The 18,053-nt window shown below is 38.6% G+C and overlaps 2 protein-coding genes across 14 annotated transcripts in view; one reads left to right on the forward strand and one right to left on the reverse strand.

Moving 5' to 3' along the window:
- The window catches only part of eif4g3b (eukaryotic translation initiation factor 4 gamma, 3b), a 33,471-nt gene extending 31,200 nt beyond the window's left edge, over positions 1-2,271 (forward strand). For 12 of the 13 annotated variants that reach the window (XM_047807434.1, XM_047807433.1, XM_047807432.1 and 9 more), the window contains 4 exons: positions 420-566; positions 712-793; positions 895-1,041; positions 1,635-2,271. In XM_047807434.1, coding sequence (XP_047663390.1) covers positions 420-566; positions 712-793; positions 895-1,041; positions 1,635-1,816 — 558 coding nt within the window. In that variant the 3' untranslated portion in view covers positions 1,817-2,271. Of the gene's footprint in view, positions 1-419; positions 583-711; positions 794-894; positions 1,042-1,634 lie in introns of all 13 variants that reach the window. The other variant, XR_007139316.1, reaches the window with a different exon arrangement.
- Positions 2,272-2,954: 683 nt separating this feature from the next.
- Positions 2,955-18,053, reverse strand: part of phc2a (polyhomeotic homolog 2a (Drosophila)) — a 35,751-nt gene continuing 20,652 nt past the window's right edge. The window contains exons 5-14 of the mRNA XM_047807364.1: positions 17,961-18,053; positions 17,556-17,874; positions 11,500-11,819; positions 11,233-11,404; positions 6,693-6,907; positions 5,823-5,955; positions 5,593-5,707; positions 5,368-5,485; positions 4,996-5,281; positions 2,955-3,901 (exon numbers count right to left, since the gene is read on the reverse strand). The exon at positions 17,961-18,053 is cut by the window's right edge and continues 138 nt beyond it. Of these exons, the coding sequence (XP_047663320.1) occupies positions 3,747-3,901; positions 4,996-5,281; positions 5,368-5,485; positions 5,593-5,707; positions 5,823-5,955; positions 6,693-6,907; positions 11,233-11,404; positions 11,500-11,819; positions 17,556-17,874; positions 17,961-18,053 (1,926 nt within the window). The 3' untranslated portion in view covers positions 2,955-3,746. The remainder of the gene's footprint in view (positions 3,902-4,995; positions 5,282-5,367; positions 5,486-5,592; positions 5,708-5,822; positions 5,956-6,692; positions 6,908-11,232; positions 11,405-11,499; positions 11,820-17,555; positions 17,875-17,960) is intronic.

An 18,053-nucleotide genomic window follows, 5' to 3' on the forward strand; every position in this document is an offset into this window, starting at 1 on the left:
GGACACCACTGCAATATGTAATGCTGATAAATGCTGACTACACTGAGTTCAAGTGGAACTCGGGGCTGCAGTTGATTTTGTTTATTTATTTTTTTCCCCACCGATCACTTTAGTTGTAATTGTGGAGACGGTTTAAAAAGTGACAAGATCGTTATATCTTGATAGACTTACTTGCTCAGATCATTTGGCAGACCGTATTTTTGGTTAATGAGGGGTCTTCAAAATTTTGTCAACAACATGAGGAAAAAAATCCATACGGTCATTAGTCATTCTGCTTGTGCTGTAAACCGTATTGTTCTGGATCGCTCTGCTAAACTAGCACGAATGTTTTGACAAAGAGCACCGAGTAATTCTTGCATAAATTCATACATACACAACTGTTCCAAACGATGACAGCAACTCTTTTTGACCTTTGCCAGAAACTAGAGTTCACTCTTTCTGATTGCTCAAGTCCACCCGACACGGTCTCTACGACAAAACTCTCACCCGAAGAGCTGAACAAGCAACTTGAAAAACTTCTCCTGGAGGATGTGGTTAGCGATGAACAAATCTTCGACTGGGTAGAGGTACACGGCTGTTGAAGTAATTTCATTTAGGGTTGTGGCGCTAAACTCTTACATCGCTGTGTTTTTTTTTTTTTTTTTTTTTTTAAATGCTTTAAAATTATTTTGTACTGCCCTGTTTTTATTTTCGGTCTGATTTCTCCATCAGGCAAATCTAGACGAGTCGGAAATGAGCTCACCACCCTTCCTCAGAGCTCTGATGACTGCTGTGTGTAAAGCAGCGGTCAAATGTAAGTGTCTGTGTTTACTGAATCATAAATAATGGCACACGTGACTCTTCTGATTTTATCTTGGATACTATCGGTCTGTGTGTGTGTGTGTGTGTGTGCAGGGGAAAACACTTCCTGTAGAGTGGACACGGCCATTATCCAAAAGCGTATGCCTGTATTACACAAGTACCTTAACTCAGACACGGAGAGACAGTTGCAAGCACTTTATGCACTTCAAGCTTTGATCGTGAATCTGGACCAGCCTCCGAGTGAGTACAAACTGTCTTTTCAGCTTTCTAGCTTTCTAAGCCTACATTCACAATACCAAGCAACAGGCAGTCATTCATTTCCTCACTACCTGCAAAACACAGAGCCACACTTGCAATGGCAAACATTTGGATTTATGAAAATTAGGTATGATTGGTTCAATCAGCTCAAATGATTCTTGCACCAATCCATAAGTGCTTGTGTTCGGACTTTTATTTATTTCATTTTAATTCTCTCCCAATCACAGTTCCTACCTGCAGTTAGTTCACACAACCTTTACTGATGCTCAAAAACCGAAGAAAAATTGCAACCGTGGTTTTATCACAATCGTGTCATATGAATTATTAAGAAAAATGAAGCCTGAAAGGCAGAAACAGAGAAAATGGGGCATATGGTCAGGATATGTAGCTATATTATGATTTATTGCTACCAACATTTTTCATCTGAACTTTAAAGAAATGGTGCAGGCCCACAAGAAACTGTAAACACGAGCCGCTCGTCACTTTCCAGCATGAACACAGTGTAATGTTGTACAGTTAAAGCCCGGGCCGATCTTCAGTCTGTGAACGTTAAGTGCTTCTACTTCTTTCCACAGACTTGCTCCGTATGTTCTTTGACTGTTTGTATGACGAGGATGTAATATCGGAGGACGCGTTCTACAAGTGGGAGGTCAGCAAAGACCCAGCTGAGCAACAGGGCAAAGGGGTAGCGCTCAAATCTGTGACAGCCTTCTTCACATGGCTCCGAGAGGCAGAGGAGGAGTCAGAAGACAATTGACAAAAGGGGAAAAAAGGACACGTTTGTGGGCGTGTGCTAATACAGACAATAGTTGCTGAAACAATAACTGCATCTTCTAAAATGAAATCCACGCAAACTTTATGTATCAATGGGAAGAACGGAGCGCACCAGTGCACATGGTACGGTTCACTGTCGTAAAGCAACGTGATGACTTACAATTGCTGGAGCACTAAAAAAAATACATGTTATTTATAGTAATATTTCATTTTTAATTTCCTCTTTTGTTACTTTTTAAGGAAAAAAGACTTTAATAATACATTTACGTGCTATAATGAAACAGACGCTCAGATCACACTCTAATTTATGATTTCCCTTCCCCCTTTTCTTTTGTTTTCTATTTTAAAGACCTGCAAACAGTTGTATTTACGATTTTGCAGATGGTCAAAACGAGGCATTGGTGGATATAGAAATAAAGTTAATTATGATATTATTAATATAATAACTGTAAACATTGTTTGGAAAATCCTCCCTGACTTAGGATTGTTCAGTTAATCGAGTTGAACAGGGAAATGACAGTCAGGGTTTTTAGAGGTTTGGCATTATGTTCCATCAGATTTTTGAGGTTATTAATCGACATAACCGTACCAGTTTTCCTTCCGCTTTAGCTCTACAAAGAACCGTTGAATCCAGCAGAACTATGCATTCAGAAGACTGCTGCGATTCTGATCAAAACAAGACCTTTGAATGGAATTAAAACGAGCAAATGGCAACTTGTACAAAGACACTTAAGAGATGTTGCTAAACCTAAAGTGCTTGTAATTCTTCATACTGATAGAGGAAATTTAAAACCTGTAAATAAATTCAAAACCAAAAAAAAAAAGTTTAAAAAAAAAAAGCAAATCATGGTAGAGTGCTATTTCTCTGTATTCAGTGGTTAGTGATGTAACGATTTGTACAGCTGGAAACTGCTTTAAGTGGAGTTCAGTTCTGAGGTCTGAAACATAAGGTTTTTTTTTGTTGTTTTGTTTTTTTAAACGATAATCATTTAGGAAACCAAAAAACGCATTCTCATGGGATTACTTTATGATGTCTTCCTTTTTCTGAATGAAGTTTATTCCCACAGAAAACGTCTCCTCGTGACCCCTCCCTTATGGTGAACTCAGACAGAACAACTGCACAATACTGACAAAGTTTAATTATTCCCAAATACAAAACTATGACATACTTCCTTTTAATAAATAAAATACTGATCATGTGAAAATTGGAATACTAACAACGTTGCAAAGAAATTTAATTTAGCCCACAAGCAGAATGACATTATCTGTATTGTGACCGGTAACGGACGTGTCCGTCCGTACGGCTGATGTGAGTCTTTGGGATAAATAGGGACATGGCAGGCACATATTGATCATTTTTTCTTTTTTTATCTACACACAGTCCAACTCATCAGTTATTCCCACTGGTCATCATCCCAGGAGTCAATATAAATAGACAAAATGATCAAAAAGACGACATCTTTTTCACTGTTTTGCTATAACGCAAGTTCATTTCATACTTAAAAAAACAAATCTGTAAAGAAACTAAACTCATTGAGCACCTGAACAAGTCCTTGGCATGTAAAAAAAAAAAAAAAATCCAGTTCTGAAATGTAAACCTGTTCACATGATGCATTTTATTACCTTTCCCTTGTGTGCAGAATCAGCCATTTGTGAACATAACTTAAATAAGATGCCCAGATATTTGTGCTTGTGTTTCATCAAGCTGATTGTTCCCCTATGGGGTAATGACTAGGCTAACCAGACTCTACATCATTCCCTCCTCACTTCTCAGCAGGCTGGGAAGAAAAAGTCTGGCCTTAAACTCTTGGGCTCTGAGCTACTGCCCAAGGCTTCTTGATTTCATAACCGTAATGGGATATGAAGAGAAATCAGTGCAGGAGTTTTGGGCATATTCAGTCCCAAAGGAGAGGCTACGAGTCTTTTAGCATACTGATGCGAGCAAAGATTTTCAGTGCAGGCCCTAGTTTGATGTTCATGGTGCTCATGAGATGGTCTTCTTTCAGTAACAGCAAGGCTTGGCCATCAATCTCCTGAGCACGGAACTCCTCAGCTATCTCCTGGCAGCCTGGGAATGAAAAATAACCTGAATTAGCAAAAAGACCTCAGTAACCACAAACTGCGATCAAGCACTTGGTGGACAAATAGATATTATTTATATTTATAAGTTAGCCCACCAGCCTAGACTAGTGTGGTACGTGTGAGTCCATGTTTTCTTTCCCAGAAACCTGACTAGATTGAAGAGCGGTAGCTATCAGATTGTAATAACATGGTGAGCTCGTTCAATTCACTAATATAGACTAAGGAAAAACTACTGAAGATAAGAATGTTTGTGGAGGAGTTGACTGTATAGTCAGAGATCTCGTCCTCTCACTAAGAGTTTTCATATACAGACTGTGTCCTTGACACAAGAGACACTGAATGCTTCAGTTATTTGCTGGCACAAGGGAAAATTATATATATATATATATATATATATATATATATATATATATATATATATATATATATATATATATATATACACACACACACACACAAATATATTTAAATATAAAAAATAATATTTTTTTTACCTTATGTTTATCTGTGAAGCGACTGTGCTGTGCTAGTGAGTTGTATGACTGATTTGCACTACATTTCATTTGTCAGAGATTTCATGTGTTCCTGGTTCAGGCAAAAAAAAAAAAAAAAAAAACCCACACACCAGTCATCGGTGCACGGTCATTAACTTGCCTAATAAAAATAATTCTTATATCCAGTTTATGTCTATACAGGCAGCGGTGGCTCAGTAGTTATGGCTCCGGACTACCGATCAGTTTACAATTACAGATCAGCTCAATAATAAAGTTCATCAGTTGCTTTGAATAATTGTAATACATATAAATATTCATAGAGCAGCAGTTGGTTAGATTTAGAATAAGTAATATGCAATATTGTTTATTCCAAATTGTGAAAAGTCAATAAGGATTCTGGGTCATTGACTTAAATCCCAGTCAATAAGTAAGAGTGCTTTTTGGATGCCCAGAGACCCTGCCAAATGGAACGTGGAGGAAGATTACGAGTTCCGATCCCAGACACCCCATAGTGTGTGTTTGTTATTTTAACATCACAAAATGTTCAAACTGACACTCCACAGTTCTTAATAGTGGCACGTGTTACCTGGTAGTGAGCAGATAAACTCGTAAACTTCCTCCACGTTCCATTTGGTAGGGTCGCTGGGCATGAAGGGCTGGGTAAGGAGGGGCAGCTCCCTGCTGTGGTCCTCGCCATGATCTGCTCCTCTCTCCTTACGCAGCCTCTGAGCTCCAGAGCTGGCTACGGACAGGGGAGACAGAGGCTCGTCATAACTCGACATGTCCGAACACTGGCTGGATTCCCCGTGACACAGCTGTGAGAGATGCGGCGAGGGTGCTGAGCCCACTGGGCCTGTCTGAGTGCTGGGATTCTGTAGAAAAATGAGAAAGTGAAAACCAGTTGATGCAGAGAACAGAGAAGGGAACTGTGAATGAATATCAGTTCTCTATTCATTACTTGTTTTTTGGCCTCAGAGTTAGTGTTGTGATTACTGGAGGCCCTCGGCTTCTTGGGGTTCTCTGGAGTTGGCCGTCTCGGAAAAAGACCCATTCGCTTTGTGCAGCCAACGTTATACCTACAAATTTTAATACATACTTTATTTAGTGCAGTACAAAGTCAGATTTCCCTCTAAAGGGCATTCTCTAGTTATCAGGATTACCAGAGTAGATATACATTTGATACCTTTTTGCACATACTGTAGAACAGAAACGCTTCGATCTCTTGAAGTTATAAGCGAAGTCGACTTTCCCACACAGTTCACAAGAGAGCGTCGGTTCCTTCTGCATATTCTTCAAATCTAAAACGAGGGCATACAGATATGTTTAGCACAAAGAAAAATTTGAGCGCTCAAAAGCTTTCCGTCTGGACGCAACAGAAATACTCCAATACAGGTTGTGCTTGTATGTATATACCTTGCTGTGAGAGATCCTCCATCTCGGAATCTGCTGTGTGAGCATCTTGAACCTTCTTCTCCATGTCCGAGTTACACTGCTGCTGCTGTTTGTGCTTTTTGACGTTCTCGAGAAGCAACGGCGGTCGTTCCACCTGGAATCAGCACGCAAAGACGTTTTCTTCCCGTTTCTAAGCGGACGATCGCTGGTGAATTTAATAAAATACTTAGTTCCATCACTTATTTCGCTGATCCGAAATGGGGTGTATAGTGCATGAAGAGAACGTGCATTCTTCAGTGCCATGATGTTACACACTATGTAGTGAACACACAGGAGGATTCAACCTAATAAGTGGATTTATTTTTTTTTACATAGATCACAAGAAACAAAAGGTAAAACTTGTCAAAATAAGTAATAAGAAAATAACACTGACAACTAAAATGATATGTTTGTTAAAATCAGCCTAATTATATAATCATGTCACCAGCTCACTCATGCAATTATATAAACAAGCCAATCAAGGACATCGACAAAGTGACCCTTCCGGTCGGCTCGGACCACTCACTGTGTGTTTAGCGTTTTCTGCGCCGTTCTCAGTTAACTCTGCTTTATTTAAATATAGTACAAGTGTAGATGGGAATGCTGTACTCTCCGGTATAAAATAACCTGCATATCACAATTTGCTGTGCTTTTCCTTTGACATCTTTCACTCACTCCAAACCACTATGCAGTAAATATTTAAGCTGTGGTTTAAAAGCGTCCACTAGAGGGCAGCATGCTTCTATTTATATCTAGCTTCTGCCAAAAATTGGAATCACTTGATACAGGCTGAAGACTTCATCATTGGAAAATTGATGTAAATCAGTCAGAAAGACCGAGTCAGGCACTCACGGGGAATGGCTCTGCTCCCTCCTGGATAACAAAGCCCTCAATTACATGCGTGAGGATCTGGGGCTTGACGATGGCTTGTGGGGTTTTGCTTTGGCCGTTGTGCGGGGTGCTGCCAGTCACTGTGGGCGCATTGTTCCCGCTGCCCGACGTCATGGCTGGGTTACCATTCACACACACCAGTGCAGCCGCAGGAACAGGAACTGCAGTGTCTGGGCCTGTAGGGTGACAGCGTGCATTACTCAATCAAACTCAATGGAGACTTCCGTAGTAAATTGCTCATACAGTAAGTAACACTTTGCAAAGCATCCGTGACTGACAAAGGCAGGCTGCATGCACATTTAAAACACATAAATCAGTATTTTAGAGTTTTGCATCCATTTCAGAAAGTATTGTGGTTTATATTCCAATGTACTGTAATCTGGAAAGATTAAACATGATCTGGTTTTATTTATGAGACCAAAGTCTGAGACCACTAGTAAATAAAAAGAAATTCTAATGTGCATTCTTTTCTTTTTTTATACAGTTTCCATTACAAAGAATATTGCTGACAACTCGCATGAACAGAAGAATATTAGAAAGTTCCTTTTTTGCTTGCTCTAATAAGTGCAACCAAACTGGCATGGACTCAAGATTATGCAAGACCTAATGATCCATTTTAGATCTGAACCACTGTAGTGTCATTAAACACATGCTTCAAAAGGAGCTAGTAAGCATTAGGAAAATCTGAGCTTTTGTACTAAGCAATTACCATGGTCAATATCACTAATGTACTTATGTTAAAACAGGGACCTAGAAATGGTGCAGAATCTGGAATATTAATATGTTTAAATATTCTGAAGCTGCTGTTATTTCCAATTTATCTCCCAGATTTTCAATCTAGTCTCAGACCTTTGCACCCCACCGTGTACATGCAAAGAAATACTGAAATTAGATCTTTCTACTCAAAAAGAAATGTATTAAAATATGTCAATATTTGGTGCGATAACCCTTTCCTAATTTCTAAAGAAAACGATTTATAAGGAAAGGAGAGTTTTATTTGACTGGTAACTTTTACTGATCATCTCTGGAGAATCTGCCACAGTTCTTTTGGAGACTTTGACTGTATCATGTGTTATATATATATATATTGGTTTGTTTTTGCATGCAAAACCCAGGAAAAGTGATCTCTTATGCAATACTTTAACACTTTACCATACAAAAAATATTTTTGTATGCATCATAACATAATAATATCTCGTGTAATATATTGCACTGGATACAAAGGCAGTTCCTAGTCAGTACATAATGCCCATAACGCACTACATAGTTATAGGGAATAAGGACAATGCCCTTGGGTTATACTCTAAAAAGATGTCTCATTGTTCTTGTAATGGAGAATTTTTCTAAAATTTATAAAACACATCTGATTTCACATGTGCAAAATTTTCACCATGAAGTTTTTGCAGGAAAAAATGAAGCACAACGAATCATATTTAGACGATATTTAGATGATACACTTTTATGCAGAGATTTATGCTGATACAGATTTGTTTATTCTACAGCTTGTACAGAATATCCAGATTGCAGTAGTACATTTATAGTGACGTGCACCAGTTTTCTCACGTGCATCACATGCCAGTCGGGTCAGAGCACTTTCTCTGCACTTCCCAAACATGATCTCTTTCATAAAGAATAAGATGAGATGAGAAACAACAACAGATGCCTCACTTTTTCTGACTTTTCTGGACTGCCACGCTTCCTCGTGCAGCTCGTGTGTTTACTTTATATGCTCTAGAGACTCGATTAACACCACTTAACCCAACAGCACTGTTTCCTAACGTCGGCTTTCACGAGTTAAGCGTGTAAAATAAACAACTCGGTCATTGTTTTAATCACACAAGCATGATGTAGAGCCACGCGCTCACATACAGCGTCTCCGGTGTCCAGCAGCCACGCGCCTTTGTTCCGCTCGAGACTCCGGGCAACAGCTCGTGAAGACACACACAAGCCGTAAAGCTTTAAAGCGTTCACCGAACTTCCAGGTATTCCACAGAGGTGCACGCTGACTCCGTAAAGCGCGTTAGGACTCGTGGTGAAACTTTTTTTTTTTTTTTTTTTTTTTTTTTTAGACTAATTTACTTGGTTGAAGCGAGCGACTCTAATCCCCTTTGTATATGGGGAAGTGAGAAGGAAGAGCGCGCAACCGAGAACGCGAGAACGCGCACTCGACATTTCATCCAATGGGAAAGTGTGTTTACAAGCGAGAGCATTTCTGATTGGATGAAATAATTGAGCGGCCCCACGACGAAGGCAAGGGACAAGAAAAAAAGGTTTAAAAAGCGTCTCAGGTTATTTTGCGCCTTATAGCTGTTTACGAGGCTTAACTACCTCCCGTCAAAAGCAAATAACAACTATACAACAATGTGCATGTTAAATCAATATTATTTGTAAAAAAAAAAAAATAATGCCTCAATTATAAAGATTTTCACTCATAGATTTGTTTACATTTCACTACAACACCAGTTTGTTAAGATAACTGTGATACACATTTGAGGGTTAAGGGCCTTACTCAGGAGCCCCAGCAGTGGCAGCCCTGGGATTCAAACCCATGACCTTCTGATTGGCAGAAAACCTTAACCACTAAGCTATAACATCCCTGATACAGCTGAGTGGAAAAGTTTGCATGTCCTCAGGACAAAATTAAAACCTAGCAATGTGATATATATAAAAACAAATATGATTCATGTTTCAGAGATTTTCCTTCACCACTGTATGTTACAGTAATGACAGTGAGTGAAGGGTTAAAATGATATCAGTTTAAAATCATTCAAAAATCTCCCTATCTTAAATAACCATGAACCTATACTCATTCATTTTCATTACTGAGATTTGGGAGGAAACAAAGAATTTAAGAGAACTCATCCCGACCTGGGGAGAACAGGTAAATCTCAGCTCAGGCTCAAACTAGTGTGAGGTCACAACAGTGCAGCTTCTCCACTGCACCGCACTGCAATGCACTGCCCCAGTCTTCAGATCTGGTCTGGATAACAAGAAAGTCATGCCAGTCTTCATTTAAACTGATTTCTTTCCTATTTAGATTTTGTGGATTGGGTGGCAGTCGAAGGCGGGGGCCTCGGCGACCCAATCCCCAGACACGGAATCTGGCACTAGATTTGTTTTAAATTATTTCATTATTTAAATTATTCTTTTAATTTATTATTTTATTTGTTTTATGCTACATGATAAACCAAATTTAATTTTATAGGAGATAATATAAAAATGGAAATTTAAAGGTTGTAACAATTAGTTTTTATACTCAGAAACAATAGGTCATGCAAACTTTTGTACTCAACTGTATCTACAGTGAAAACAATATACTGTAGCAGCCTTAACTCTACACAGCACGGACTGAAAAAGGTTATCAGATAGTCTAAACTATTGTCCACTTTAAGTAATAAGAGCCCTGAAACAACTGTTTGGATAAGGGGTCTTGGCTTCCACATACAAAAAGAGAAAGCAATGGTGACACTTTATATGTATGGAAATCCTATCTCTCGGTAGATATGCAAAGCTATCTATTCCCGTAGTCAGCAGGTGGGAGTCGAAACAGCACAGCTTGAGTTCTTGAGATTTAATGTTGCATGATTTAACATTTGGTGCACTTGAATTAATATTTTCTAAAAATCGCTTTATTCTGACTCCTACAGACAATCACCTTTTGTTATAAAACCTGTTTCTGTTCCTTTCTACATGATGCTTTATTTGCCACAAAAAAAACAGACATCCACCATTTACACCCAGGTTTGGCTGAATATATTCAATAGTGTTTCTATAGGAAACAGTATTTATATAACAATGATATGTAATAATCTATCTACAGTATCCACATTTCAAACACAGCTTTCCTGACCCAGGTGCCAGCTTCACATGATTAAAGATATTTATCTTTTAACTACATGCACATGAAAAGCCTTTTCCAGACTACGTCCTAAAGCATTTAAGGCTTGTTGCTTTTATAAAAGAGCAATTACTCATCACTCATATTTGAATGTCTGAATGCATAGAGTTCAGCTACACCTGCCAGACAGATAAAGTGTGTCCACCTTTATTCCCAGAGCCCACTGGGAATAGCAAAGCTGCGCCCCTCACCCTAATTATGGCAAAAGCTGTCACATTCTAGCAAGTGCCTAGACTGGACAATAGACACTGGGGCGTGACAGATCTACTCTTCCACTTGAGAGGAGAGACAGAGCAGGGAGGGCTTTTTTGTTTCGCATGGCAAGCCTACAGATGGCAGTGACACAGTAGACACCGTGCCTCCTGGTCATTTCAACCAAGCTTGGCACTGTAATTTTAGTCTGGGTTTTTTTTCTTAACCAGATTAATGTTCAGTTGTGTATCAGAATTATTTATGTTTTTTGTGACTTTATGATTAGCATTGAAAATTGCTAAAATCCATTTATAATATGGCTGCTCTCTCTCTCTTCAGCTTATCCATTTCAAGCAAAAGTTTCATTACATTCATTAATGATTCTGGGTAATAGCTGAGAATATAGACTACCTTCTGCGTTCACTGTCAGCTGGCTGCGATCATATAAGCATTGTTCAGTCACGGCTGGCTCTTGCGCTGGTTGGCATAGCAGCTGCTGATCACTTTGGCAAAGGCAGTCGTCTCTTACTGCAGGAGGAACAGTGTTCTCCTTGTCTGATTTATCCTGTGTTGTCACTGTAGTCTGAAATTTAACATCAGAACAGAAAGCACGGAGAGAAAGGTTTAAATCAATAAATCATGTAAAAGTTGTCAGAAATATGTTTGAACCGGCCTTACTTGGGATGGCGGAGGCTGGAATTGGAGGTTGATGGCAGTAAGTTGCACCTGTTTGACTTTGCTGGGATTTAACATGGGAGACTGACCGTTTAGCATTCTAGGACTCACAGTCGAATGGAAGATGGAGGCTTGCTGAGCGGGTGGTTTGGGCAGCACAGGGATGGCACACTGTTGACCTGCTAAAGCAGGTTGAACGGCTACAGTTTGAACGGCTTGGCCCTGTGTCTGGATGCTGGGCTGAGGCAGCTGGGATTGTTGCTGGATCACAAACTGCTGCTTGTGTTGCTGGAGCAGTTGATGGGTCTGAAATTGTGCATATGCTAAAAACATAAAGGAATCTAAAGTGAGCAGTTATGTAAAACTGATTTTTATGTCCAAGACAAGAAAGAAATTCTACTGATTGGTAACAAACACAAAGTAGAGACAAAAAAAAATATCGATAACATACCAATGGAAACTTCTAGGATGTTCTTCGACTTTGATATATACAAGCTGAGATTTTAGTATACACCATGGAGATATATATGTTATGGATAGCATACTGACGATATTCTAGATTTTACTTTAAAATGTGTATTTTACACTTGAGTCCCAGTGGCATGTCCTACGGGGAAGATGATTAAGAGAAATAGATTTTTTTGTATAGCAACAAGACAATTAGCATATTCCTTGTTAAACGTGGTCAAGTAGATTATTAAAAATGAAATAAGTTTAATGATCAAGCTTAATAAATAAAATCATTTCATCCTTTTGCTTTTGTAACTGCCACCATATATAAGGACACCAAGTGAGTTGTTATGGGATGATTTTTTAAAAATGTATTTCTGTTCATTTTGCCTTCTTCTTCAAATCATTGTCTTGTTGCATTATATACCCACATTTAATTTTCCCATTTTCTAGAATTATTTCTTTATTGAAGTTCAATTGAATAACAGTGTTACATTTTCCAGCCATGGGGGTGAGTGCAAATATTTGCACTCAACTGTAGCTCATTAGCTTTTGTAGTGTATTCCACCCTCCATTACTCAAAGGTGGATTTCCTCCTGAGGTTCATAAATAAATCTGATACTGAGGCAACTGACACACACTAACCTCAGACTTTCTCTGAGTGTCTAGCTGAAAGCAATGTACACCGTACTGCTTTCTAAATAATATGGTCTCATTATGATGGTGGTGTTTTAAGATCTATTCCTGCAGTGCTGAAAACTAGCTAACTGGGTACAGCAGTTAGGATTTTATTGGAAGTCAAAAGGGCAAAGCTGCGTTATGCTATAAAATTTATTTGTTTCCTCTCTTGTTGCCATTTATTTAAAGCAATCGAAACTCATTTGGATTAAAACGAGAAAAATATTAGGTCTTTTTTTAACTAAGATGCTTGCATTTGACAGGGGTTTTGAATCAATATGAACAGGGGTAGATTAAAGATGAGGCAGGGCACTTAGTGCTGTGTTTTAGTCCTGACGCCTGAGGGATCCCCTAAGGCGGTGCTTTCATTGTTCAGCAATGTTGACTTTAAGTTAATGGGTTCATTCGGCAGTGTTCAGCTCTCTATACTTTTATCTTTTTAAAGAATATCACATGCATGTTCTTATTTAAACGTATTCACGTTTCAAATGCACGTTACCACATCTGTCCTTCAGTTATGCTCTGCTAGCTTTTTTTAAGGTATGTACATTAAATATCAATTATTTTTTTATCATCTAAAGAAGTAGAAATATCACCTTTGAAATTATATTTCATTGACCCCTTCATTTAACCAGGCAAAGAAAAACAATTCTTATTTACATGATCACCTGATAAGCAGAGTTACAGTGGTTTAAAATCAACTAGTTGTTTACATTGTGAAAAAAAATAGATAATATAGATAGAAAATATCACATATTGCAGCAACAGTCACAGGCTTGTGATGATGTCCTCCTAAAAATCCTCCACTGAGATACTGGCTGAGTTTATACAGTACATGCCTCATACCTTTGATACAGGATGAGCCTGATGTGCTGTATCAGATATGATGTGGATCAGATGTGATGTGATGTGATTTCATTAGACATGGAAGGCTTAAATTGCATGCATGTTAATAAATAATTACCTCCTGTTCTTTCAGGGCCCAGCCTGGAGCCTTTTAGTGGAAAAAAAAAGGAAAGCCTGTAGGACTTCCTGATGCCAGAGAATAGCAATTATTTTCGTTATATATTCATTATATATTTAATGCTTCAGCTTTCTAAAGATTAACACTTATTTGCTGAATACACAAACATAAGCATAGGTCTTAAAAGTCTTCTCTCTCTCTCTCTCTCTCTCTCTCTCTCTCTCTCTCTCTCTCTCTCTCTCTCTCTCTCTCTCTCTCTCTCTTCCTCGCTCTTTATATAGTATATGACATGCTTGCTCAGCTTTTCAAACCCTCAAAGCATGCCTACAGAGCTGCATCTAGACTTTGGGGGATCAGTGCTAAAAAAGTCTGGTCCTGCTTAGAGTTCACTCCAATCATGGTCCAAATACTATAGTGTGGTTCATGCTGCTGGTTATGTGCTTTTCATGTTTAATGAGTTCCTCATGAACAAAATATGGGGTGTACAAAATGCCCCTTTCAACAGACATCCCTGTAGATTCACTGTGTTAGTGTTTCCGAAGGCACTTCCTCTTTATTTTTTTATTGTGGTGCTACTATGTGCCAGGAATGAACTGGCCTGAGTTTATTGTGAGTGAAGCTATGAATCTGTCAAGTAGATTGTGATGTAAATTGCTATGGCATTCACAAAACTACACATTATACACTTATCATTAGGTGTTAAGGCCTTATGTATATTTTTTAATCTTTCTGTTAAGTGTCTTTAACAAGTTCAGTGATTTTTTTTTAATGAACACCCATACGGAAAAATCAATGCATTTCACATGACGATATGCTCCTATGTGATCAAGTGACAAAAACATGAAAATACCGTCCATGTAAATAAGTAAACATGTCCTACAAAATCACATAATCACAACTTAAATCGCTATTAGTTTAGCACTCTTTGTTTTAGTTCATATTTTATTTGATTCATATTTCAAATGATTCATATACCTTAATAAAGGAGTCACATGGGGGACAAAAAATTTTACATGTTAAAATATCTGAAACATGTGATTATTATTATTAACATGTTGATTTAAAGATCTTCAAATGCTGCTTTGTTTTCTGTAACCCATAGACTGAAATACTTAGCTCTTCCCCTTTTATGTTTATTTGACAGGAAGTATGTCAGCATGAGCCAGGACTTGCCACATGATCTGTAATACTCCCTCAAAAATAACACCTCACGTCTGATCGTAGGTCCAGTTTAGACGTCTTTGGTGAACTGTAATTGAGGCCTGGATTGTCTTGAGTGGCAGCTCAGTTCTATTAATATGACTGTGACTGATGATGTGTTATGTATCCTTGCTTTCTCTGCTTCATAAGCTCACCTCATTAATTTCACAAGTGTCAGGCTTCAGCCTAGTTTGTTTTTAGTTTCTGTTCTCAACATATGATTGAGCTTCTTATAAAAGTTGGTCAGTTTTAATTAATCTTCAAATCACACACACACACACACACACACACACACACACACACACACACACACACACACACACACACACACACACACACACACACACACACACACACACACATATATATGTATGTAATTTGAAGATGAATTTTATTTATTACTTAGGTAATAAACTCTAAGGTTAATATATAGAGAGAGAGTTTATTACCTAAGTAAGTATTTCAGAATCGATTACTTACACATCATTCAATGTGGCACACACTTCTGCATCTCTGAGACAAAACTGCAACAGCAACTTTCCAAGGCGTCTCAAACTTTTTTCAAGGTCAAACCCCTTTTAAAGATAACACACATTGCACAGATCCCTTAGTACTGATTTATTTTATGAACCTATTTCAATTCTATTCAAGCTCAAAAAGGATTAGGTTTCAGTACAAAGTTATGTTTTCATGAACTTTCCACATTAGGTCCAAGTTTGCATTATTTCTAGGGTTTAATATAGTTTGGATTAAACCCATTCAGATAATCTATATAACTGACTACTCAAACAGGCTAATAAATAACTTTAAGTACTCAGTAAGAAGTAGAACACACATGCAGCTCATGACCTTAGATTCTGATGAGGCAGGAAGACGTTAAATAAGAACACAGCCTCAAACAATATTTAGTCACGCTTGACAATAGCGATATAACGAATTTCTAGAGTAAACCCATAATAGGTAGTCAAGGCTTTACAAGACTCGAACGACCACGAACAAACCCTATCTCTACTCCAATTTTCATTGAGAGTTAACTTGAGTAGTGTGGATTAAAAGGCAGCACCAAAAAAACAAACAAATAGAGTAACGACAGTAAATCCAACTGTGCTGATTAAATGAAACACCTTGGGTTAGGGTTAGGGTTACACATAACACTGCCACATTACTGTTTTATTTGCCTTCGTTTAACAGAAATTTCTTTGCTCAGTCTATCAGATGTGTAATTTTTGTTCTTGTCCAGCTCTGCAAATATCATATGTTATATTTTTTTAAGCAAATGGTGCAATTCTTATGGTTTCTGGATGCATGATAACAACCTAGCTAGCAAGTTAACGTTGAAGAGTAAACTTCTTTTCTAATCACATCCTTTCTAACTAGGAGAAGATCTAAAATGATGGTTTAATGGAATAATTTACATTCCAAATGGATTTAAAAAAAATTCACATACAGCTTGTACAGTAACACAGTCACAGACGATGTAATATCATTAACCGTCCTATCGGCTGCTGCTCCCACAATCATAAACAAAACATTTATAGAGAAGCATGAGGCAGAGTGATTCCTGCCCTTAATGTGCCTCTGTTAGTGTTTGTGCAGTTTGTATTCTGAACACTTGGGGAAAAAGTGAAATTTTATGGAGTTAAATAGTAAATTGCTTACGATGCTGCACCAAGGTGACCCACATTGACAACCACTTATTTATACATTTAGGTTCATTTTTGATAAAATAACAGATATTTTGGTACTGCGCGCACACACACACACACACACACACACACACACACACACACACACACACACACACACACACACACACACATACACACAGCAGAAAAAAATCACTTTCAATGTGTTTCAATGTTTCATTATAAATTTTAAGTTGGATTATCATTATTCCTTATTACTTACACCTCTATTTCAGACAACGAAGACAAATCAACTCTAAAAGACTGTTGCTGGCACGACTGTTTTCCCTTCAAACAGTTCTCTGCATGCTGAGGAAATAGAGAATGACACATACAGCCCATGGCCACATATGCTGCTCCTTTTCTTATAATGAAACATAGCAGGGGTGTCCGAGAGACTCATGACTCATGGCATGAATTCAGAATGCAATCCCTTAACGTTATCTATACATGTAGGGTAGATCTAAAGGAAAACACCTGACATCTTCTACATGTCTACACATGACAAAGCTCATGCATTGTTTGCAAATGTGGAGGCTCGTCTTATCCAAATGGCATGTGGGGGGGATTTGTTCTCGAAGGTCACATAAGGCGGTACATCTGTCTCAGTGTTAAATGATATCCTTAGAGTAAGAATTGAGAGCATTTCTCTCTCTCTCTCTCTCTCTCTCTCTCTCTCTCTCTCTCTCTCTCTCTCTCTCTCTCTCTCTCTCTCTCTCAGATCAAATGTGTTGACATGCAGCTATTGCTGCCCACCATGTCCTCCTTCAGCCCAGACGTCAAGGCCAGCTGCTTTCCCACTCAGAGATTTTTCCTTCTTTTCTCTCCTCTGCCATAATTATCTAATACTTGTCATATTTGTCATAGGGTCAAAGAAGCAGTCAATATTCAGGGTTCTCTTTAACACAATATTCTTGACAAAAAATCATGTACAATAACTTACAACTTCTTTCAGTGAAATACTATATTTTCTGAAAAACTACTATTTTAGATGAATGTAGCAGTAACAACGCAACATACGATAAACAATCAGATTTGGTATTGTGCATGCTACATACTGTATGAGCTAATGTCTTTCTTACCAGTATTGATGAGAGGATGGTTTGTTGCTGTGCTCATGTTGTGGCTCATACTGATCACATGTGCATTCATCTCACTGACACCATCAGTCATCTTTGCTGGCTCTGATGAAGTGCCCACAATGCCGGGCTTTGCTCCCTGCAGACCCTGAGCCTGAGAGCTGAGACTCTTTAGCTGGGGCACAGATAAGCTGGGAAGAGCCACTTGAGTTGCTCCTCCACTGCTGTGCTTTACACTGAGCCCGGGTATTTGGGGATGAGTGGTAGAGGAGGTAGAAGAGGCCACTGCCCCCTGCTGGCTACACAACACCAGGCTCTGCATCTGATATGAGTGTAAGAAAACTCTTCAGCATTGAGTTGCGTTGCAAAGATTTTGGGTGTTTGTGAGAATTCAGAAGTTTCAGGTACCTGTGGGCTGGTTGACTGGAGGTTGACATACTGCGACGAGGCCTCAGGTTGGACAGCAGCGACTGTAGCGGTCGGAGTAAGTATGAGCTGGGG

This window comes from Tachysurus fulvidraco, chromosome 23, assembly GCF_022655615.1.
Source record: "Tachysurus fulvidraco isolate hzauxx_2018 chromosome 23, HZAU_PFXX_2.0, whole genome shotgun sequence".
Taxonomy (NCBI): domain Eukaryota; kingdom Metazoa; phylum Chordata; class Actinopteri; order Siluriformes; family Bagridae; genus Tachysurus; species Tachysurus fulvidraco.